The following is a 22,373-nucleotide window of genomic DNA, read 5'->3' as shown; positions in this document are numbered from 1 at the left end:
AAGAAACCCCTCAAACATCTCACAGCTGAAAAAGTTCTGCATTGAGGAGTGGGGTAAAATTTCCTCAGACCGATGTCGAAGACTGGTAGATGGCTACAAGAACCGTCTCACTGCAGTTATTTCAGCCAAAGGAGGTAACACTCGCTATTAGGGGCAAGGGTGTCCTATCTTTTTCCTCAGTTAGAATAGGCATTTTTGTAGAATGACATTTACAGAAGATCTTGAAAAGACTTTTCTTCAGTTTTCTTTGTTTAGTCGGATTACTTTAATCTCTCTGTATTGTTGAAACGGAGATGAAATAACCTTTTATTAAAAATGTTACAAAAAACCACATGCTTTCAAAGGGTGTCCTAATTTTTTCACATGACTGTATACTCTATATTTGAGAAATACACATTAAGCAGCACTTGGCTCAGGCTCACTGACATTAGCCAGTCCGCATGACTTAAGCCGTTAATGTAGAGAAAAATAATGAAGAAATTAAAGGGGTTTTCATGATTTGTTAACTGATGTGCTATCCTCTGAATAGGTCATCATTATGTAATCAGTGAAGGTCAAACACCTGGGACCCCCGCCAATCAGCTGTTTGAGAAGGCAGGGGCGCTCAGGGTAGTACTCTTTGTATAGCGGCTGTGCTTTTTATCGCAGTTCAGCCCCCTTCACGTCAATGGGCCTGAGCTGTGCCTAGGCCATGTGACCAATGAACGTACCATCACATGGCGTAGGCTGCAACTCTAATGCGAGCACCAGTGCCTTCTCAAACAGCCAATCGCAAGAGGTCTCGGGTATCAGACCCCCATCACATACAAAGGATAGGAAAAACCCTTTAAGCAAGAGTATGTATCATTTCCCAAATTCTAATGATATTTGTCATAAATTTTTATGTGTGAGAAAAGGGGAGGAGGGGGGGGGGGTGACTAAGATCCCCACCGAACGCTGTGCATCTTTGTTCCTGACAATCCGTCACAATGTATAAATCGGCAGGAGCCAGCATTACGCGCTGCTCAGATGCCGACAGATACATGCGAGTGTGACATTTCTATGCTTGTGGAATCCTGGTCTTCTAAGCCTATGGAGACATCGACACATTTTGTAGGAAGTGTAAAATATTTAGCTGTCAGATGTAGCAGCATTTTACCACTGCCGTCAGAAGTCCTGCTTTCTGCAGACTGGATGTGTTTCTAAGTGGCATGAGGAACATGTTCATCACCCTGCAGTCTCTGCTCAGCAGGGTTATCTTGGAACACAGATGATGTTCTTTGTGCTCAGGCTATATGTCTTCCACCTCTCTAGGCATCTGTGCCATCCGTCTGACAGATACCCAGTGAGAGGTTACATGACTATCCACTCGACGCGCTTGCCAGAAAATGGAAGTAGCTCTTGCTGAAGCCACACGTGTACAGTCAGGTCTGCAACTCACAAATAGCCATGCTCCCTGGGGCACGAGGCACCCAGCTGTCTGTGCCAAGAATTCTGTAAAGACTGAAATGGGCGACTTGGGCTTCTAGGAAAATAATGGTTTCATCAAAGATGAACCGCTTAGTTGTTCAGACAGTCCAAGACCACAATCTTTCCAACACTACGTAACGCCTGTAGACACGGCTTCTCTACTTCCAATAAGAAAAATTGCACAGTTTCTTTTTAATAGCCCTTTTTCATCATCGTAATACACTGCAGAGGAGTAGCTATAGGGGGTGCAGAGGTAGCAGTCGCTACTGGGCCAAGGAGCTGGAGGGGGCCCAAAAACCCTTGCAATGCATAATGCATAAGATGACACCGGTATTATAGAAAGTCCATGCTGGTCAAGCTACACCTCTGGCTGGAGGGATGGGGTTAGGTCAAGAAGGTTGAGGTGTTTCAATTTTCGCCAGACAGCATGAAGGCTATGTGCTTCCCTGCCCCTGGCCACAAAGCACTGAAGGAAGGGGGGCCCAAGCTGAACTCTTGCACCAGGGTCCATGAGCCTTTAGCTACGCCCCTGAGACACTGTTTTGTGGGTTGTCTCCCGATAGACTGACATTTGCCATGGGGCTATTGATGCCTCTCCATTATTCAGAAAACATGGCACCCTCTCACATCCTGCTTTATAGCATAGGAGGATTTGACTGGTACTACAAAGTGCTGTCACATGAACCCTGTCTCTATCCAAACGTGCACTGAAGACTCAGCAGAGAGGTACACACACAGATTAGGTCTCACTCTGGTGGACATGGCTTGGCCTTGTGCTAAGAGGGAATGAGCAGAAACCAGGTTTGCTTAAGACTTAGGCGCCTTTCACACAAGCGAGTTTCCCGCGCAGGTGCAATGTGTGAGGTGAACGCATTGCACCCGCACTGAATCCAAACCCATTCATTTCAATGGGTCTGTGTACGTGAGAGGTTTTTTTCACGCATCAGTTCTGAGTCGCGTGAAAAACGCAGCATGTTCTATATTCTGTGTTTTTCACACAGCCCTGCCCCCATAGAAGTAAATGGGGCTTCAGTGAAAAACGCATTGCATCCGGAAGCAAGTGTTGCATTTTTCACCAATGTTGTTGTTGTTTATAAACCTTCAGTTTTTTAGATTGGAGGCTTTGGCAGAGAAGTGGCAGATGAGGTTTAACAGTGACAAATGTAAGGTTATGCACATGGGAAGGAAAAATGCAAGTCACCTGTACATAATAAATGGTAAAACACTGGCTAACACTGACATGGAAAAAGACCTAGGAATTCTGGTGAACAGCTCCGTCTTGAACACCAATGAAAGTCAATGGGGGACGGATCAGTTTTCTATTGTGCCATGTTGTGTCAGTGAAAACAGACCCGTCCCCATTGACTTACATTGTGTGCCAGGACGGATCAGTTTGGCTCAGTTTCATCAGACTGAAACCAAACGCTGCAATCAGCATTTTGGTGTCCATCTCCAATGCGGAATGGAGACTGAACGGATGCAAACTGATGCATTCTGAGCGGATCCTTTTCCATTCAGAATGCATTAGAATGTAAACGGATCCCGGAACAGATCTCACAAACGCAAAGCCAAAACGCGAGTGTGAAAGTAGCCTTACCTGTAGAAACCAGTGTCCGGCAGCTGCTGCCAAGGCCAATAAGATAATGGGTTGCATCAAAAGGGGCATAGATGCCCGTGATGAGAACATAGTCCTACCACTTTACAAATCATTAGTCAGACCACACATGGAGTACTGTGTACAGTTCTGGGCTCCTGTGAACAAGGCACATATAGCAGAGCTGGCAAGGGTTCAGAGGAGGGCAACTAAAGTAATTACTGGAATGGGGCAACTACAGTACCCTGAAAGATTATCAAAATTTGGTTTATTCACTTTAGAAAAAAGACGACTGAGGGAAGATCTAACAACTATGTATTAATACATCAGGGGTCAGTACAGAGATCTATCCCATCATCTGTTTATCCCCAGGACTGTGACGAGGGGACATCCTCTGCGTCTGGAGGAAAGAAGGTTTGTACACAAACACAGAAGAGGATTCTTTACGGTAAGAGCAGTGAGACTATGGAACTCTCTGCCTGAGGTGGTGGTGATGGTGAGAACAGTAAAGGAATTCAAGAGGGGCCTGGATGTATTTCTGGAGTGTAATAATATTACAGGCTATAGCTACTAGAGAGGGGTCGTTGATCCAGGGAGTTATTCTGATTGCCTAATTGGAGTCGGGAAGGATTTTTTTTCCCCCTTAAGTGGGGAAAAATGGCTTCTACCTCACAGGTTTTTTTTTTTGCTTCCTCTGGATCAACGTGAAGGATAACAGGCTGAACTGGATGGACAGATGTCTTTTTTTTAGCCTTATAAAGTATGTTACTATGTTACTAAAATAGTGCGAGTTTCACTGAACGCATCCTGAGCCAATCCGTCACGGTCGTGTGAAAGAGGCCTTAGAGATAAACGTGATAAAAGATACACCTACAGGGCCCTTTCACACGGGCGAGATTTCCGAGCGGGTGCAATGCGTGAGGTGAATGCATCGCACCCGCACTGAATCCAGACCCATTCATTTCTATGGGGATGTGCACATGAGTGTTGGTTTTCACGCATCACTTGTCCTTTGCATGAAAATCGCGATTTTCACGCACGGTTGCTAGGAGACTATCGGGATGGAGACCCGATCATTATTATTTTACCTTATAACATTGTTATAAGGGAAAATAATAGCATTCTTAATACAGAATGCATAGTACAACAGAGTTGGAGGGGTTAAAAAAAATTATTTAACTCACCTTAATCCACTTGCTCGCGCAGCCCGGCTTCTCTTCTGTCTTCATCTTTGCTGTGCACAGGAAAAGGACCTGTGGTGACGTCACTACGCTCATCACATGGTCCGTCACATGATCCATCGCCATAGTAAAAGATCATGTGATGGACCATGTGACGAGCACAGTGACATAATCAAAAGGTCCTATTCCTCAAAGAAGAAGACAGAAGAGAAGCCGGACTGCGCAAACAAGTGGATTAAGGGGCGTTAAATTGTTTTAAAAACATTTTTTAACCCCTCCAGCCCTATTGTACTATGCATTCTGTATTAAGAATGCTATTATTTTCCCTTATAACCATGTTATAAGGGAAAATAATACAGTCGACACAACACCTAACCCAAACCCGAATTTCTGTGAAGAAGTTCGTGTTTGGGTACCAAACATGCAGATTTTTCTTACGTCCGTGCAAAACGCATTATACAATGTTTTGCACTCGCGTGGAAAAATCACGCATGTTTCCGCAACGCCCGTGTGAAACCAGCCTGTACGTTTTAGAATTGCAGTACTGTGTTCCAGGAGAGGACCACAGAACCAGAATTGCCTTGGTCTGCCGGATCTCTATTCACCATTATGGGATCCATACATGAATGATAGCTTTCTGGTGGAAAAAAAATAAACTGCATGCAACTGTAAGAAAATTCAGACTAGCACAGCCAAAGTCACAGGAGCACATCCATAAAGCTAACATACTGCATGCAACAGTATTTTTCAGGCAGAAATCCTGGATTCATTCAGGAAACCCAACAGACCACATTATACCGAGTACAGATCCGCAGTGTCCACCTATGCCAGATACGGAAAAATACGATTCCTCTGCCAAAATGGACTACAGAAATACCGTAATGCAGATATTTTACCTATCCTTAGGAAGCCAGATCATGCAGTGCAGGTCAAGTAGTGCCAACATTTAGGAGGCCTCAGTCTTGTCAGGAACAATTTGTCAGGTGAATAAATCATTTAGAGGAGGGTTTATGCCAATGGACACGTAACATACTATTATTATTATTATTATTATTATTATAATAATAAACGGGGAACCAACATATAGGACTCCAAGACACTAATACTAACATTTCCAGACTTCAAGCCCAGTCACACAGACAGACTACAGCCTGCGGACAATGAATACCAGCTGCCATGTCAAAGACGATTTCCACTTCTGATCAACATGTCCTGCAGAATTCTCAGAAACTGTAATAGTCAACTGCACCCAAAACCACTTGTCATCCACAGTGATCAATACATGACATCAGTTAGGGCTAAGATTCATGTTGCCAACACGTCTAAAATATTGGTGCTGGGATCTCACTGTTTGGTTTTAGATCAATGAAAAGTTTCTGTAACTCCTGGAGTATACTGTATAACTCTATTACTATCCACTTCTCACTTTTGCTTCAAAAACCTGCATCAAAAATGTGTGAACACACCACAAATGGCTTATTCCAATTCAGACAAAAATATATATTAGGTTGCCATTAGTCAAACAACACATAGTAACTTTCTCATATGCTTTAAAAAGTCATGGTGGTTTTGGGGAATATTGGATTAAAGGGATTTTCTGAGAGTACAATATTGAAAACCTATCCTCAGGCTAGGTCATCAATGTCAGATTAGAGGTGGTCCGTGAAGAAGCCTCAGCGCTTCGGTCAACTCTGCAGCCTCCTCACAGCATACCGAACACAGTGCGGTACACTGTATGGCGTTTGTGCTTGGCGTTGTCGCCAAGGCTCACTCACTTAGTTGGGCCAGAGCTGCACATAGGCCATGTCCCCGACAAACATGATGTCGCTGGCCTAAGAAGAGACTCTTCAAACAGGAGTAGGTTCACCACTGATCTGATATTGATAACTTATTCTAGTGATAGGTCATCGAAATTGTACTCCTGAAAAGCCCCTTTAAATATTAAGCCAGTGCTAGACAAATCCCAGAAGCAAAAACAGCTAATCCCAAAAGCAAATTAGCCAACACACCTTGTTATTTGCTAATGGAGCTTCCATGGGTTGTTTCCCCATGTCTGAAACTCATTGTTTGGCCACTAAAAAGGCAATTTGGGTACTGGATTAGACCAACTAGTATTTTTCCAAATATCTGGATAACATCCATTTTTTTTCATACTGATGTTGAGAACTATAGCTTCCGAATGAGGGTCAAACATTTATTAATCCACAAACAAGAGCAGACCCCTTTCAAAAATATCTTCAAATGTGGCATCTCAGCCCCCTGTAAACTGACAGTCTGTTAATCTGGAACCTGTGCCAAATTATTTCTAACTCCAGCACTGTCCAACAGTCGATGGTCTATGCACCTGTTGTCTCTGAACTGCACAGTAGGAACTCCTTATAGTCCTTCAAGATATTCCATTTAGGATTCATTTCTTACAAGAAACCATCCAATAGTCTGTAAACTTGACTAATACTAGATCAGGAATCATATGGCTCCGAACAGGTCAGAATTTTATAGGTTATGTCTGTTCAAGAAATGGGTAAGCCACCACTAACCAAACATCTATTTCACCTCTCCAAGCCCTGAGGTTATCTGCATTTACCTCAGCATAGCAGACTAATTCTATCTATGAAATTACCAAGTTTATTTATTCATAGAGGTTGGTGAGACATTCAGGTCTCGCGAAATGAGCAACACATGTTTTCCTAGCCCACTCGAAACAGCACGAACATGTACATTCGAGACACCTGTAGGCTCTAATTGATGGCTCTGAATGTCGAATGCATGGCAGAAATTGCTTCTATATACAGGGTCAAGCTGAACTTGTCAGAATTACGGAAAAGCGGCGCTTTGAGTACACTTTAATGTTGCATGCAATGGTTGTCTAAGAATAATGACAAAAACTGTACTATTTTCCATCTGTGTGAAAAGAATGAAGATTGCACAGGCCCCCCTTTGTTCCCTGTCTAATGAAGGATGATCTGCTATTAAAATAATTAGCAGAGCCCAATGCCCGGGAAAAAAAAACTAAAAAAAAAACTAATCCAGACAGTTATTTATGACACAAAAATTGTGTTACTGTAATTTCATGTAATAATTACAGCTCAAAAAAAGCTGACGTTAATTTAAACAATCACAAAGAGCTCTGCACGCTACGCTCTCTAATGCAGTGATTAGAAGGTTCCACCTGTTTGTAGAGGAATGAATGAGGAGCTCACTCTGCTAATGCACCGTAGCCAGCTAGAGGATGGAAAATGATTGCCAATTCACATCCGTGACAGTAAGTGACAGTACAGGTTCTATAAGTGACGGTACAGGTTCTCAACTAGGTTATCACCTTTAAAAGAACAGACCGGGAGTGTTTTAACCTGTTCTCACTTATATCAGTTCAGCTCATCGCTTCCATGAATTTTGTTCACTTTAGCCAACCAAAGCCAGAAAAGACATTCCAATCTTTCTTTAGATAATACATATAAAAAATATTGAACCGTGAAAAAAATGTGTTCTTTCTTAATAGATTTTAAAGGTGGATCAATAAACTGGTACCAGTGTACGTCCAAACCAGTCTGAATTAGGAAAGTTATTAAACAGGTGACTACAGGTATTCCTTCACCATTTACTGAAGATGCTCCTACCTTCAACTTGTCGTATCGGTCACCTAGAGCAGCAACCTGATGATCCCGATGCCGCCCAACCAATTTACACAAGGCACATATTAGCTGGTCATCCGTCACACAATACATATTAACTTTCTCATCCTCATGTTCCAGACACATTAACCCTCTAATATGCGAGTCAGGGATAGGTTCAATCAAACGGTGTCCCGTGAACGGCTTCTTATTTGGGTGAGTTGCCTTTAGGCAGTCATCACAATAAGACACTTCGCAAGTCACGCATGTCTTCACGGCCTCCCGTGCCTGGTCCTGGTCACAGAACTGGCAGAGTACTTTCTCGCTGGAAGTCATGCTGTTGTTCGTATCGTATGTCCGCTCTCGGCGTGTCTCGCTAGGGGAATTAGGCCCACTCACAGATGCCTTCTGAAATCTGTCGATGATGTTCTGCAAAGTCACGTTCCTCTTGAGCCCGTCTAAGCCGCGCTTACCGAGGGTGATGACATAACGGCAGGTGGGGCACTGGAAGGCGTTAATAGATTCTACGGATTCGTTGTTGGCACAGTGGGAGACCAGAATGCGATGCGCACAGTTGAAACAGAGGCTGTGAGCGCAAGGCAGCAGCAGTGGGTCTTCAAACAGCTCCAGACAGATAGGGCAGGTCAGTTCCGACTCCAGTGTTTCCATCTTCAGGCGAAGCTTTCCTGTGTCGTCAGCGAAATCCAGGGAAGCTGATCAGCTATCTGAAAGCACAATATAAAATTTGATTAGGCGAGAGAGGTCAACCATGGGGGGTTGTCAACTTTAATGATAGTATTACAATCCAAAATGTCCACAGTAGACAATCTACCAGCAATTAGCTTCTTTTTTGCGCTTACTTCTGGCTGAATAGGAAAAGAACAATGGCTCAAGCAGCTACGTCATTGTCAAATAACTTTTTCGCGATACTACAATTATGAGTGATTAAATCAGACAACGGACAAACAAAGCTTTTGGTTTTCTTCAAGACCCATGCCCCATGCTAAACAAACCGACTTATGTTTCTTTCTGTCTTAAAAAGACATAAGGTGTTAAACCACCTGACAGCGATGCCTCTATTGAGAAATTTAGCCCATATTAAAATAAAAATATAAAAAATAAAAAGTACACGTATGTCAGTAATGGGTTCATTCACACCTGGATCATCTTTTGTCGAAGAGGAACATTTAAGAAGCCTGACTTGGTGAGAAAAGCCGTCTCTCAAGCGTAATATGAAATAACTGGAACCGTATTTTCTGCTACACTTTCCAGTTTGAGGAATGGCTTTGTCGAGTCGCCCTCTGCAGCTCTCCCTGCCTCTGCTCTCGTCATGGGCTCATCGCTGCTTTGGGTCGACAAGTCGCTGATGCAGAAGCAAAAACGATGCTTCACACTCAACGAGATGTACCTTCTCTGAGAGCCACATACATTGGCTTTGTTGTTCTTGTGCTTGGACAATTCTAGACGGCACAGCTGCAGCACGGTACGCCGTCAACTTTATGAACTGTTTTTCTGTGTGCTCAATGAGTCGCAGACGACACAAAACAACAACATAAAAATACAAAACTATGGGTCATTAAGGTTTACGCTCATTAGCAACAGCTTGGGAAACAACCCATTGCTCAATGACTTTCCGGCAATTCATCCAAGGCAGTTCACACATTAATAGGGCTTTTTTTATCCACAGCTCTTGAGAACCTTGGGGGAAATAAAGAAAGCAATAACCAAATCACAGCCTAGTATATTATAATACTTTTGAAATATACAGAAAGTTCCCTCCAGCCTTAATATAATGGGAATCTGTCATCAAATCCATCTTATTAAAACCAGCTTACATGTCTGGCGAGCCCTTGCCAACTGAATCTAATGTTCTTGCTCCCATGTCGCTCAGTGGTCTTATTGCAGAAAAAACGGCTTTTTAATCATATGTAAATGAGTCTCTGTGTGCAACAAGGGAGTTGCTGTTGCACAGCTCACTCTGTATCTACACCTAAGGCCTCTTGCACACGACCACATGGTTTTGCTGTCCGTTTTAAACGGATCAGTTTTTCCGTTTCAGTAGTGTTTCCGCTTCCGTTCGGATTCCGTTTTTTTTGGGGATCACAAACGGAAACATACAATAAAGTTTAAACAGTAAGTACATTAAAAAAATTGGGATGGGAATAACATTTTCACTAGATGGTTCAGCAAAAACGGAATGGATACGGAAGACATATGGATGCATTCCGTTATTTTTCTTGCGGAACCATTTACTCGAATGAAGCCACGGATCGTTATTTGCGGGCAATAGGACAAGTTCTATCTTTCAGCGGAACGGAAATACTGAAACAGAATGCATACGGAGTACATTCCTTTTTTTTTTTTTGCTGAATGATTGAAATTAATGGTTCCGCATACGGACCACAAACTGAATCCGCAAAAACTGAAGGGAAAAAAATACAAAACTGTTTGTTCTCAAGAGGCCTAAGGGTAGACATACACTTTAAAAAGCCATTGACCGACAACTATCCCTTCTGATCTCTCCTTACAGATGCATAGGGAACATCTGGCGGCAGCTTAGTTCCCCTAATAAAAAGATCCGACAGCCTGATCCTTCTTTCCTCTAACACAGGGTTTCTCAACTCCAGTCCTCGGGACCCACCTGCCGGTCATGTTTTCAGGATTTCCTTAGTATTGAGCAGGTGATATTATTAGTGTCCATGCATCAGGACTTACCACAGGTACTCATTCTGTGGGATAGTCTCAAATCCTGACCGGTAGGTGGGTCCCGAGGACCTGAGCTGAGAAACCCTGCTCCAACATCTGCTGTCGGGGGAAAGTACAGCCAACATTAGTCTAAGGGCTCACGCACACGAATGTGTGCACCCTATGTCCGTGCTGCGGACCATAAATAGTATTTTTTGGATTCTCTTGAATGGGTCCGCGATATGCAAGATTCAGTCTGCACAGCAAGAAAATAGAACATGTTCTATTTTTTTTGTGGTGCCAAAGTACAGACCGAAGAAATCCCACGTAGTGCATCTGTGGGCTTCTGCTCTGTGCCACCGCTCAGACGCGTGTCTGCAATCTGAGATACACACATATATATAAATCCGCATACAGACGAACACATCTGCTCATCAGAGGAAGGCATCCTTAAAGAAACATGGGACATTCCTTTCTATATTATGCATTCCTTGATAGCATGCATCTTTCAACAAATCAATTGCCAAACTCAACAACTGCCAGAAAGTGTAGAGAAACACAGAGCTTAACACTTTACTGTCTAGCCCTAAACTGTGGAGCCTCTGGACTACACAGCGTGCATTTGGGCTCCGCACACTTTTTTTTGTGGATCGGATGCGGACCTATTAATTTCAATGATGCAGACAGCACACTGTAGAGCATTGGTAACATATTGCTGGACCCGTGGAAGGGACAATCCAGGATGCACATGGCAGGTATCGGTGTTTCGCAGATCCACAATTTGCAGACCACAAAAATGGATACAGTCGTGTGCATGAGGCCTTAGGCTCCTTTCACACCTGCGTTCAGGTGTCCGCTCGTGAGCTCCGTTTGAAGGGGCTCACAAGCGGCCCTGAACGCAGCCGTCTGGCCCTAATGCATTCTGAGTGGGCGCGGATCCACTGAGAATGCATCCGTCTGCCAGCGCTCAGCCTCCGCTCCGTGAGCGGACACCTGAACGCTGCAAGCAGTGTTCGGGTGTCCGCCTGGCCGTGCGGAGGCGAGCAGATCCGTTCCGACTTATAATGGAAGTCAATAGGGACGGATCCGCTTGAAGATGACACCATATGGCTCAATCTTCAAGCGGATCCGTCCCCCATTGACTTTCAATGTAAAAAGTCTGAACGGATCCGCTCAGGCTACTTTCACACTTAGAAATTTTTCTAAGTTATAATGCAGACGGATCCGTTCTGAACGGATGCAAACGTCTGCATTATAGGAGCGGATCAGTCTGATGAAACATCAGACGGACCCGCTCCGAACGCTAGTGTGAAAGTAGCCTTATTCCTATACAGCTTGACTTCATCAAACGTTATATGACTCTAGTTTGTACCTCTGGCAACCATGTAGTAGGCCAGAATGTGGGCGATCAGTTACGGGACTGTTCATATGAATGATAACACCAGCAAAATACCGGATGAGAGCTAGTTAACAAAAAAATAAAATATATATATACAAAAATACAAGACACCACCTGGACGATCAAACACTGAATAACACAGCACAAGGCAAGCACAGCATTCTACAGTAAGATAATGGCATAAACATAGCAAATAATTCAAAAACTCCCGACCCCTTTGTCCAATATTAGATTCTGTGCAAAGCTGGGAAAGCATTCAGTTTTATTCACGTCGCTAACTCTCATTTTAGATCATCCCCATTATGATAAAACAAGGATGTTTATTAGGAACACACAAAAGACGAGGATCTCACAGAGGACAGCACTAAAAATAGACCGATTCAGCATCAAAATCCTACACAATGAAGGAAGAGTGAGGGAAAGTTAAAAGCAGAGAAGACATAGTCATACAGCCAGCGAGAAGCAAAACGGAGACACAGCTACAAAGAATTAGATGGAGATACATAAGCATTAAAGGGGTTTTCCAAGCCTTGAAGGCTACATCTACACGACGACATTTGTCACGTGACATTTTGTTGCACTAATGTCGCGCAACAATTTTTATAATGGCAGTCTATGGTGTCGCACTGCAACATGCTGCGACGCAACAGTCGCAGAAAATCCATTCGAGATGGATTTTTCTGCGACTGTTGCGTCGCAGCATGTTGCAGTGCGACACCATAGACTGCCATTATAAAAATTGTTGCGCGACATTAGTGCAACAAAATGTTGCGCTACAAATGTTGCAGTGTAGTTGTGCCCTGTCACGCGACTTATTGTTGTCGTGTAGACGTAGCCCAATACTGAGGTCTTAGGGTACTTTCACACTAGCATTGAGAGGACCGGCAGGCATTTCCGTTTTTTTTTTCTGGATCCGTTAGAGTTAATCATTGAAATACCGGATCCGTCTTTCCGGTATCATCCAGAATAACGGATCCTGTATTTATTTTTTTCAAAGCTAGAAAGAACTGCGCATGCACAGACCGGAAAACCAGATCCGGCAATTCCTGGAACACTTGGTACCGGATGCGGCATTAATACATTTCAATGGAAATTAATACCAGCAAGCGCAGTAGTGTTCCGGGATTTTGACAGCATGCTGCGGCATTTTGTCAGGTTAAATACCGTACAAGGGACGGAAAGGACAACCTGATGCATACTGAACGGATTGCTTTACATTCAGAATGCATTGAGACAAAACTGATGTGTTTTTCCGGATTTCAATACCGGAAAAGAATAACGCGAGTGTGAAAGTACCCTTATCCTCTGGATCGATCATCAGCATCTGATCGGTGGGGGTCCGACACCCAGATCACCACTGTTTGAGACGGGCACCAGCACTCGCAGTAGCACCATGGCCTTCTTTCAGCTTTTCCTAGGCCCGTGACGACATGTTCGTCGGTCACATGGCGTAGGTGCAGCTCAGCCCCATTGAAGTGAATGAGATTGAAGCACAGCCGCTATTCAATGTACAACGCTGTGTTTGACAAGTACAGAGAAGGCCACGGTGCTCACAGAAGCACCAGTGCCTTCACAAACAGAGTGTCTCCGATGTCAGACCCCCACCGATCATATACTGATGACCTATCCTCTCTGGATAGGTCATCGGTATTAAAGTCTTGGAAACCCATTTTAATGAGTGAATGAATGTCTTAAAATTCAACCGGAATAAAATTGCTTCAATTGCCTTAAAAAGTTGGGGATGACATTCTGGGGTCTCCTAGGACTGTGTGCAACTCATTTCAGGCTGTTTTAACACCAACCAATTTTCAAGTTAGAGCAACATATACGACTATGGGCAAACACATGGCTGCTGGTGGCAACAAACAGCCCTTTTTAAAAAGAAGCTGCGCCATAACTTTAACTTATGTTTAAAAAAAAAATAAAAAAAGCCCAAAAATGTTTGCATTTCTGCAGCAAATGCCTGCTGGTGTATACACAAACATTGCCTGGTGTCAGGCGATAGTCTTTCTACATCTTTCCTGTCTTCTGATCTGAAAAATGGCTGATGTCATTTTAAAAAATTCGCCCAAATCGAAATCACCCAAAAATTCCGATTTGACCCAAATCCGTGGTCCATCAGTTAAAAAAAAGCCCCAAAAATCCCTTTAATTTGAAGTACTTTTTGAGTAATTGCATGATAATCTGTGCAGCGTGTGAGCTGCCACCCCGATGACAGGTGGACTCCCTCCGCCTTGCAGCCGGACTGACAGGTGTCCCACTATAACTCATGAGAGACAGACAGCTGAAATCAGAGTGTCTGTCACTACGCTGCGCTGCCCTTACACAGGGGCCACATCCAGCACCTGACAGGTGGCCATTAATAAATTTGCGCCCCAGTCAATATAATAATTCTGGAGCATATTCTCCAGAGATCTGCCCTGTTACTCCTAGAGGCACACTCTATTGACAAGAGGAATGGTAACACCCAGCTGTCAATTTAGTCAGACATTTCCAGGAGGAATAACAGAGTAATGGGTCAATGCTGAGTTCTATCATGCATTTATTAAAAATAGACATGTCAGGAGAAATGACGGATCCCCTTATATCTGTATGGGCAGTTTAACACATACAATAGGGTGGTTGTGTGAGCGCACTTTGTAATCCAATATGTTGTAAGTGAAATGTAAGTACGGTATATGGTCACTGAAAATAATCAAGTGACCAGGAAAATAAGTGACAAGAAATTAGTGATGCTTGTATAAACCATTTGCCACTGCATCCCAGCCTGTGGCCAAATCATTTGAATATGGCCCCCCATTATCTGGGTGAAGGTAAACACAGCTGGCCCAGAGAAAGGGCTGCCGCCATTTTGGCCGAAATCTGCGTCACACCTTTTTTAAACAAAAATAAATCCTGGTAATATCAATAGGCTTTATTCAAACACAACCAATTTCCTCTGCTCGGACGGCTGCAGTTTATTTGGCCTGTGAACCACACACTGGCTTTGTTCTAGACCCCACAGTGACAATGTATATATAGCTGGCTTCTCCACTGATCTGACAGTGGAACATTAAGCAGATATTCCAGCCTTCATTCTCACGTCTAAACTACCTGGTGTCTAAAGGACTAGAATTACCGTATTCAACATTGGAGAGATCTCAACCTATCTGAACACATATTAAAGGGATGTGGATAGGGGATAACTATTAGATCAGGGGGGCCCCAACGCTGGGACCCCCACCAATAATGAGAATTGGGGGAACACATTCCCCTTAGGGCACCCCGAACGGACAGCACTGACACAGCAGAGTACAGTGCTCAGCTATTTCCAGAGATCTCAGAGAGATGAGTGGAGTGGTAGTGCACAAGCCCCACCTGATTCATCAGTCAAATTGGGGGGAGGAGAAGGGGTACAAGGTCCCTGTTCTGCTGATCGTGGGGGCCCCAGCTGCAGAACCCTTGTCGATCTAATAGTTATCCTCTAACCTGTGGTTAACTTGTCACGACCAGAATACCCCTTAAAGGGGTTATCTCACTTCGGCAAATAGCCTTTATTATGTAGTGAAATTTAATACAAGACACTTACTAATGTATCTGAAATCCAGCAGTGGTGGTTGTGCTTGCACACTATAGAAAGTGCCATCCTCTCTGGTGGCCAGGAACGTGGGAGAACACAGACTAGAGCGTTTTCATACAGTGTGCAAGCACGGCCACCGATGCTGGATTGCGGGGTGGTCGTAACCACTGAAACGAGCAGTGTGTAATATAATGGAAAAATTTATCCAGCCAGTACGGACATTCACAATACATTAATAAGTGGCTTGTATTAACGTCATCTACATAATAAATGCTATTTCAACCCCTTTAAGGCCAGACACATACAAGTGACTTCAGTGTGAGTTCCCGTTCCAAACGCCACTCCTCTGAGAGGATCTCACAGCATTATACTGATCTATAAAGCTGTGTGTCCCTGTGAGACCTGGAATCTATTCAATTACACTCATATAATGCTGTCAGTGTAATTCAATAGATTCCAGGTCTCACAGGGACACACAGCTTTATAGATCAATATAAGGCCTCTTGCACACGACCGTATGGCTTTTTCAGTATTTGGCGGTCCGCAAAAAACTGATCCGCAAAAGATACGGATGACGTCCGGGTGCATTCTGTTTTTCGCGGAACGGAATAGCTGGCCCCTAATAGAACAGTACTATCCTTGCCCGTTATGCGGACAATAATAGGACATGTTCTATCTTTGAACAGAATGGGAAAAACAAAAATACGGAAGGCTGGTTCCGTATACGGTCCGTATATATAGAACGCAAAAAATAGAACGTGAACGGGGAATAAAAATTAAGTTTGTGTGCAAGAGGTCTAATGCAAGTGCGGACAAGAATAGGCAGTTTAATGGGGGTGCCGGCCGGGTGTATTGCGGATACGCAATAGACTACAGACCTGTCAATGGACCCTTACTCGCATTGAACTCGTTCATGTGTGTCTGGCCTTAAAAGGAACTTGTAACAGTGAACATGAAGAGCAGGAGGAGCAGAGCAGACCGTTTTGTTGGAAGCATACTCCGTATAACATGGAATTTACTGACTGAAATTGCAGCACTTTCTAGACTTGAGTCCAGTGGGAAGTCCTAATCAGTGACTGACCGTTATCTCGTTATGCATTCCTACAGTGAAGGTTGTCAATAGCCGAGAAATACCGCCTACCAGACTCCTAAGCACAGAAAGAACAGGAATTTCAGTCAATACCTCTTAAGTCATGTGAGGTTTTTATCCCACAAAACTATATATCCGTCTGCTCAGCTCCTTCTGCTCTATAACAGGCTGCTTGCAGATAACGCTGCATTTTATGGTGAAGGTGTTCATTAAGGCGGAAAACCTAAAGCTACTCATATTTCCATTTGAATTAAACCAGGGAGGATGGGATAAGATAAGGAACTCGAGAGATACCACATAAGAGCACTAGCATAGGCTATAAAGTAAAAAGAGTCACCACATAAAGCCTACTGTATATAGAGCACATACATAGTCTACAAGAGCACACAGATACCCAACAATACAAAATAAAAAATCAACTCTGGATTGAACTGCAGTAACAAAAAAATTCCACTTGGCACTACTATCTACCTTCAATGCCAACCTTTGCCCAGCCCCGCCACCTGTTCCTTCCTCCTTTCCAACCTGCCAGGCACTACTATAATTCAAAACAATCTGAGAAGGAGCTAACCTTCAAATGAAAGACTATTTATGTAGTGTAATTCTAGCCGAGTATTAGATCAGCCATGCTTAAAATGACACAACATCTGTTATCTGAGAAAACCTTTTGATGTTGACATATCAAATTGAATACTCACCGATGGATCTCGCCATGCTTCTGGTAAGTGGAGCATTGTGCACAAATGGGGGAACTGAGCAACCCAGGAGTGACAGGTCAGGGGTCCTGAGGGGAACTGCTACTGGAACACAACATATCCTTGTGCTGAGCTGGGGTAAGTGAATGTGAGACTGCTGACATTAGATCACAACAGGAAAATCTGTGTTACAATGCCAGGAAAGCCAGCTCCACCCAATCACCTCCGCCAAAACTTCTCCCAGCAGCCCGAGTCCAGCTCCAGATAGAGAGGGTTTTTCTCAGATTCCTGCTGAAGCTGAATGAAAGGCAGCTCAGGATAAGCTTCTTTCACTACAGCATCTCTAACCTGTTCGGGGGCAAGATCTGGTAATGGAGATGTGGAAAGTAGGATAAGCTCAGCTTTCTCTGTAATTAATCCACAGCTGAATGAAACTCACCAGTTCCCATGAATGCAGCAGGAAGCCGACCTGCCACTGGCAGAAATACTTTACATATTAAGCAATTCAGGACCTACTAACGGCCACATACACAACTAATAAAGCAAATCCTAAAGTAAGAAAGTAGTACAAGAAAGCGACAAGAAACCATACAAAAAAAATAAAAAAATAAAAAATCGCCCTCCTTTACAATGGATTACAATATAAAGTATACAATACTTTCGGAAAGTCTTCAGCTTCTTTCAAATTTTATGTTGGGGCCTTGTGCTTAAATAAATAAAAAAAAAAAAAAAAAAAAAAAAAAGGTTTTCCCCATTGATCTGCTCTTAGTTCCCCTTAGTGAGAAAGTGAAAACATAATTTTATAAATTTTTGTATAAATTTTGTATTCAGACCCTTTGCAATGACCCTTGAAATTTTGCTCTGGAGGCCTCCTATTTCTCTTGATCATCTTGAGATCTTTCTACACCTTCATTTGAGTCCACCTGTGGTAAATTCCGTTTACTGGGAATGATTTGGAAAGACACACCCCTGACTATATAAAAGGTCTCACAGCTGAGAATGCATATAAGGCCTCTTTCACACAGCCGTGTGTCACCGACCGTGGGGTAGCTGCATGTAGATCGCAGACCCATTCACTTGAATGGGGTCCACGTTCCGTCTGTTCTGCAAAAATATAGAATAAGTTCTATATTTTTGAGCAACGGAAGCACAGAACGGAACACCACGGAAGGATTCCGTAGTGCTTCCGTGGGGTTCCGTTTCGTGCTTCCGTTCCGTACCGCATCTCTGGATTTGCAGACCCATTCAAGTGAATGGGTCCGCATCCGTGATGCGGAATGCGCAAGGCTGGTGACCCGTGTATTGCGGAACCACCATATGCGGCCCGCAATACAGCCAAGGGAGCACTACGGCCATGTGAAAGAGGCCTAAGAGCAAAAACCAAGCCACGATGAGAAAAGGAACAGCCTGTAGAGTTCAGACATCATTGTGTGGAGGCCTAGATCTGGAGAAGGGTACAAAAAATTTCTGCTGCACTGGAAGTTCCCAACAGCATAGTGGCTTCCATAATTCTTAAATGGAAGATGTTTGGAACAACCAGGACTCTTCTTAGAGCTGGCTGTAGCCTTCAAAATAAGTAAATCGGGGAAGAAGGCTTTGGTAAGAGAGGTGACCCATAACTCAATGGTCACTCTCGTTGGGCTCCAAAAATCCTGTGTGCAGATAGGAGAATCTTTCAGGACGTCAACCATCACTGCAGCACACCACCAATCTGGGCTTTATGGCAGAGTGGCCAGAAGGAAGCCTCTCATAAGCAAAAGACAAATGGAAACCCACCTGGAGTTTGCAAAAAAAGGACCTGAAGGACACAGACTGTAAAAACAAGATTCTCTGGTCTGATAAAATAAAGATATATCGTATTTTTGCGCCCCATAAGACGCGTTTTTCCCCCAAAAAAGTGTGGGGGGGTGCCCCTGCATCTTATGTGGCGAATACGAATGAGTGCTTCCATTATGGAATCGCTCATTAGTACCGGAGGACCAGGAAGCGGTGAAGGCTCTGTACTCACCGCTTCTTGGTCCTCGGCTGTCGGCTGTGCTGTGGCTGCGCAAAGCGTGAGGGCACTCTGTGACCTCACGCCAGTTCACAGCACAGCCGGCGGCAGGAAGAAGAGGATCGCTCTGGAGGAGGGGAGCAGCGGCGTCCGGTAGGGTTGGACGATATCAAAAATATTCCCACAATAACGATATTAAGAAATTTATCGCAATAACGATATATATCACGATAAATGCCAATTTAGAAGACCGCTTCTATGACATCACAAAATACCGCTATATTTAGGAAACAGCGATATCACCATATCGACTTTTTTTTTTAATACCGCGGTATATCGTGATACCGATATATCGCCCAACCCTACGTCCAGGCAGGAAAAAAAAAAATGTATTTTTATTTTATTCCATAGGAGGCTGATGGGGGCTGATAATACTTTTGGTGGCTGATATAACGTGGCTGGGGGCTGGTGAGAGGCAATGGGGGCTGATATAGGGATGCTGTGGGCTGGTGAGAGGCATGGGGGCTGATATGAGGCAATGAGGGACAGATGAGAGGCAATGGGGCTCTTATCTGAGGTCTGATTGGGGGTCAGTCACATTGGGGTCTAAGCTGAGGTCTGATTGGGGGTCTGATCTGAGAACTTATTAACATTGGGGGCTTATTGGGGCTGTCAGCTGAGGTCTGATTAACATTGGGGGTCTGAATGGTGGTCTGACCAGAGGTCTAATGAAAAATTTTTTTTTCCTATTGTCTTCCTCTGCGTCTTATAGGGCGAAAAATACGGTAACTTCATCACCTGCACAATACCATCCCTACAGTGAAGCATGGTGGTGGCAGCATCATGCAATAAGGGTGTTTTTCAGCACCTGAGATTGGGAAACTGGTCAGGATTGAGGGTAAGCTGAATGGAGCAAAGTAAACAAATATTCTTAATAAAAGCCTGATCCAGAGTGCTCTGGACGTCAGACTGGGCTAAAGGTTCACCGTCCAACAAGACAAAAACACAGCCAAGACAACAAAGGAGTGGCTTGGACACAACTGAATGTCTTTGAGTGTCCAAAGCAGAGACATGACTTGAACTCAAATCGAACATTTTTGGAGAGACCTGAAAATGTCTGTCTACTGAAGGATCCCATCCCACCTGACCGAGCTTTACTGAGTGCAGAATGATGGGGGGAAACTTGAATTTGTTTAATTTTAGCAAAAGGCCACAACATAACAAAATGTGAAGAAAAAGAAGACCTTCCCAATGCATTGTACATACACTTAAGGTGCAAATGATGTCTAAACACCATAAAAGTGGCCCCATATTAGGCTAAACTAACACATGGCAAACAAACCTATAAATCTAAAAAAAAAAAAAAAAAAATTTTTTATATATATATATATATATATATATATATATATATATATATATATATATATATATATAATCTGTTTTCCAGTGGCTCAACCTCAGCTCCGACACGGTAAAGGTGCTCTCTCCAGCAGACCCACCCTATTGTCTTATAAAAAAATATTGCAATACTGTAAAAACTTCTGGCTGGCACTCAAATATATAATCCATATACAAACCGGATTCCAAAAAAGTTGGGACACTAAACAAATTGTGAATAAAAACTGAATGCAATGATGTGGAGATGGCAAATGTCAATATTTTATTTGTAATAGAACGTAGATGACGTTTAATCCGAGTAAATGTATCATTTTAAAGGAAAAATACGTTGATTAAAATTTTGTCAACAAATCCCCAAAAAGTTGGGACAAGTAGCAATAAGAGGCTGGAAAAAGTAAATTTGATCATAACGAAGAGCTGGAAGACCAATTAACACTAATTAGGTCAATTGGCAACATGATTGGGTATAAAAAGAGCTTCTCAGAGTGGCAGTGTCTCTCAGAAGCCAAGATGGGTAGAGGATCACCAATTCCCACAATGTTGCGCAGAAAGATAGTGGAGCAATATCAGAAAGGTGTTACCCAGCGAAAAATTGCAAAGACTTTGCATCTATCATCATCAACTGTGCATAACATCATCCGAAGATTCAGAGAATCTGGAACAATCTCTGTGCGTAAGGGTCAAGGCCGTAAAACCATACTGGATGCCCGTGATCTCCGGGCCCTTAAACGACACTGCACCACAAACAGGAATGCTACTGTAAAGGAAATCACAGAATGGGCTCAGGAATACTTCCAGAAACCATTGTTAGTGAACACAATCCACCGGGCCATCTGCCGTTGCCAGCTAAAACTCTACAGTGCAAAGAAGAAGCCATTTCTAAGCAAGATCCACAAGCTCAGGCGTTTTCACTGGGCCAGGGATCATTTAAAAAGGAGTATGGCAAAATGGAAGACTGTTCTGTGGTCAGACGAGTCACGATTCGAAGTTCTTTTTGGAAATCTGGGACGCCATGTCATCCGGACCAAAGAGGACGAGGACAATCCAAGTTGTTATCAACGTTCAGTTCAGAAGCCTGCATCTCTGATGGTATGGGGTTGCATGAGTGCGTGTGGCATGGGCAGCTTGCATGTCTGGAAAGGCACCATCAATGCAGAAAAATATATTCAGGTTCTAGAACAACATATGCTCCCATCCAGACGTCATCTCTTTCAGGGAAGACCCTGCATTTTTCAACAAGATAATGCCAGACCACATTCTGCATCAATCACAACATCATGGCTGCGTAGGAGAAGGATCCGGGTACTGAAATGGCCAGTCTGCAGTCCAGATCTTTCACCTATAGAGAACATTTGGCACATCATAAAGAGGAAGGTGCAACAAAGAAGGCCCAAGACGATTGAACAGTTAGAGGCCTGTATTAGACAAGAATGGGAGAGCATTCCTATTTCTAAACTTGAGAAACTGGTCTCCTTGGTCCCCAGACGTCTGTTGAGTGTTGTAAGAAGAATGGGAGATGCCACACAGTGGTGAAAATGGCCTTGTCCCAACTTTTTGGGATTTGTTGACACCATGAAATTCTGATTCAACATATTTTTCCCTTAAAAAGGTACATTTTCTCAGTTTAAACTTTTGTTCCGTGATTTATGTTCTATTCTGAATAAAATATTAGAAGTTGGCACCTCCACATCATTGCATTCAGTTTTTATTCACAATTTG

At 43.4% G+C, this 22,373-nt stretch overlaps 1 protein-coding gene across 1 annotated transcript in view; it reads right to left on the bottom strand.

The window, feature by feature from the left end:
* Nucleotides 1–17,413, bottom strand: part of MID1 (midline 1) — a 133,535-nt gene extending 116,122 nt beyond the window's left edge. Inside the window, exons 1-2 of the mRNA XM_044300935.1 lie at nucleotides 17,267–17,413; nucleotides 7,842–8,560 (exon numbers count right to left, since the gene is read on the bottom strand). Coding sequence (XP_044156870.1) covers nucleotides 7,842–8,504 — 663 coding nt within the window. The 5' untranslated portion in view covers nucleotides 8,505–8,560; nucleotides 17,267–17,413. The remainder of the gene's footprint in view (nucleotides 1–7,841; nucleotides 8,561–17,266) is intronic.
* Nucleotides 17,414–22,373: the final 4,960 nt, after the last annotated feature.

This window comes from Bufo gargarizans, chromosome 7 (genome assembly GCF_014858855.1).
Source record: "Bufo gargarizans isolate SCDJY-AF-19 chromosome 7, ASM1485885v1, whole genome shotgun sequence".
In the NCBI taxonomy this organism is placed as follows: domain Eukaryota; kingdom Metazoa; phylum Chordata; class Amphibia; order Anura; family Bufonidae; genus Bufo; species Bufo gargarizans.
Note: the sequence above shows the minus strand (reverse complement) of the source record. Positions and strands in the feature narration are given on the sequence as shown.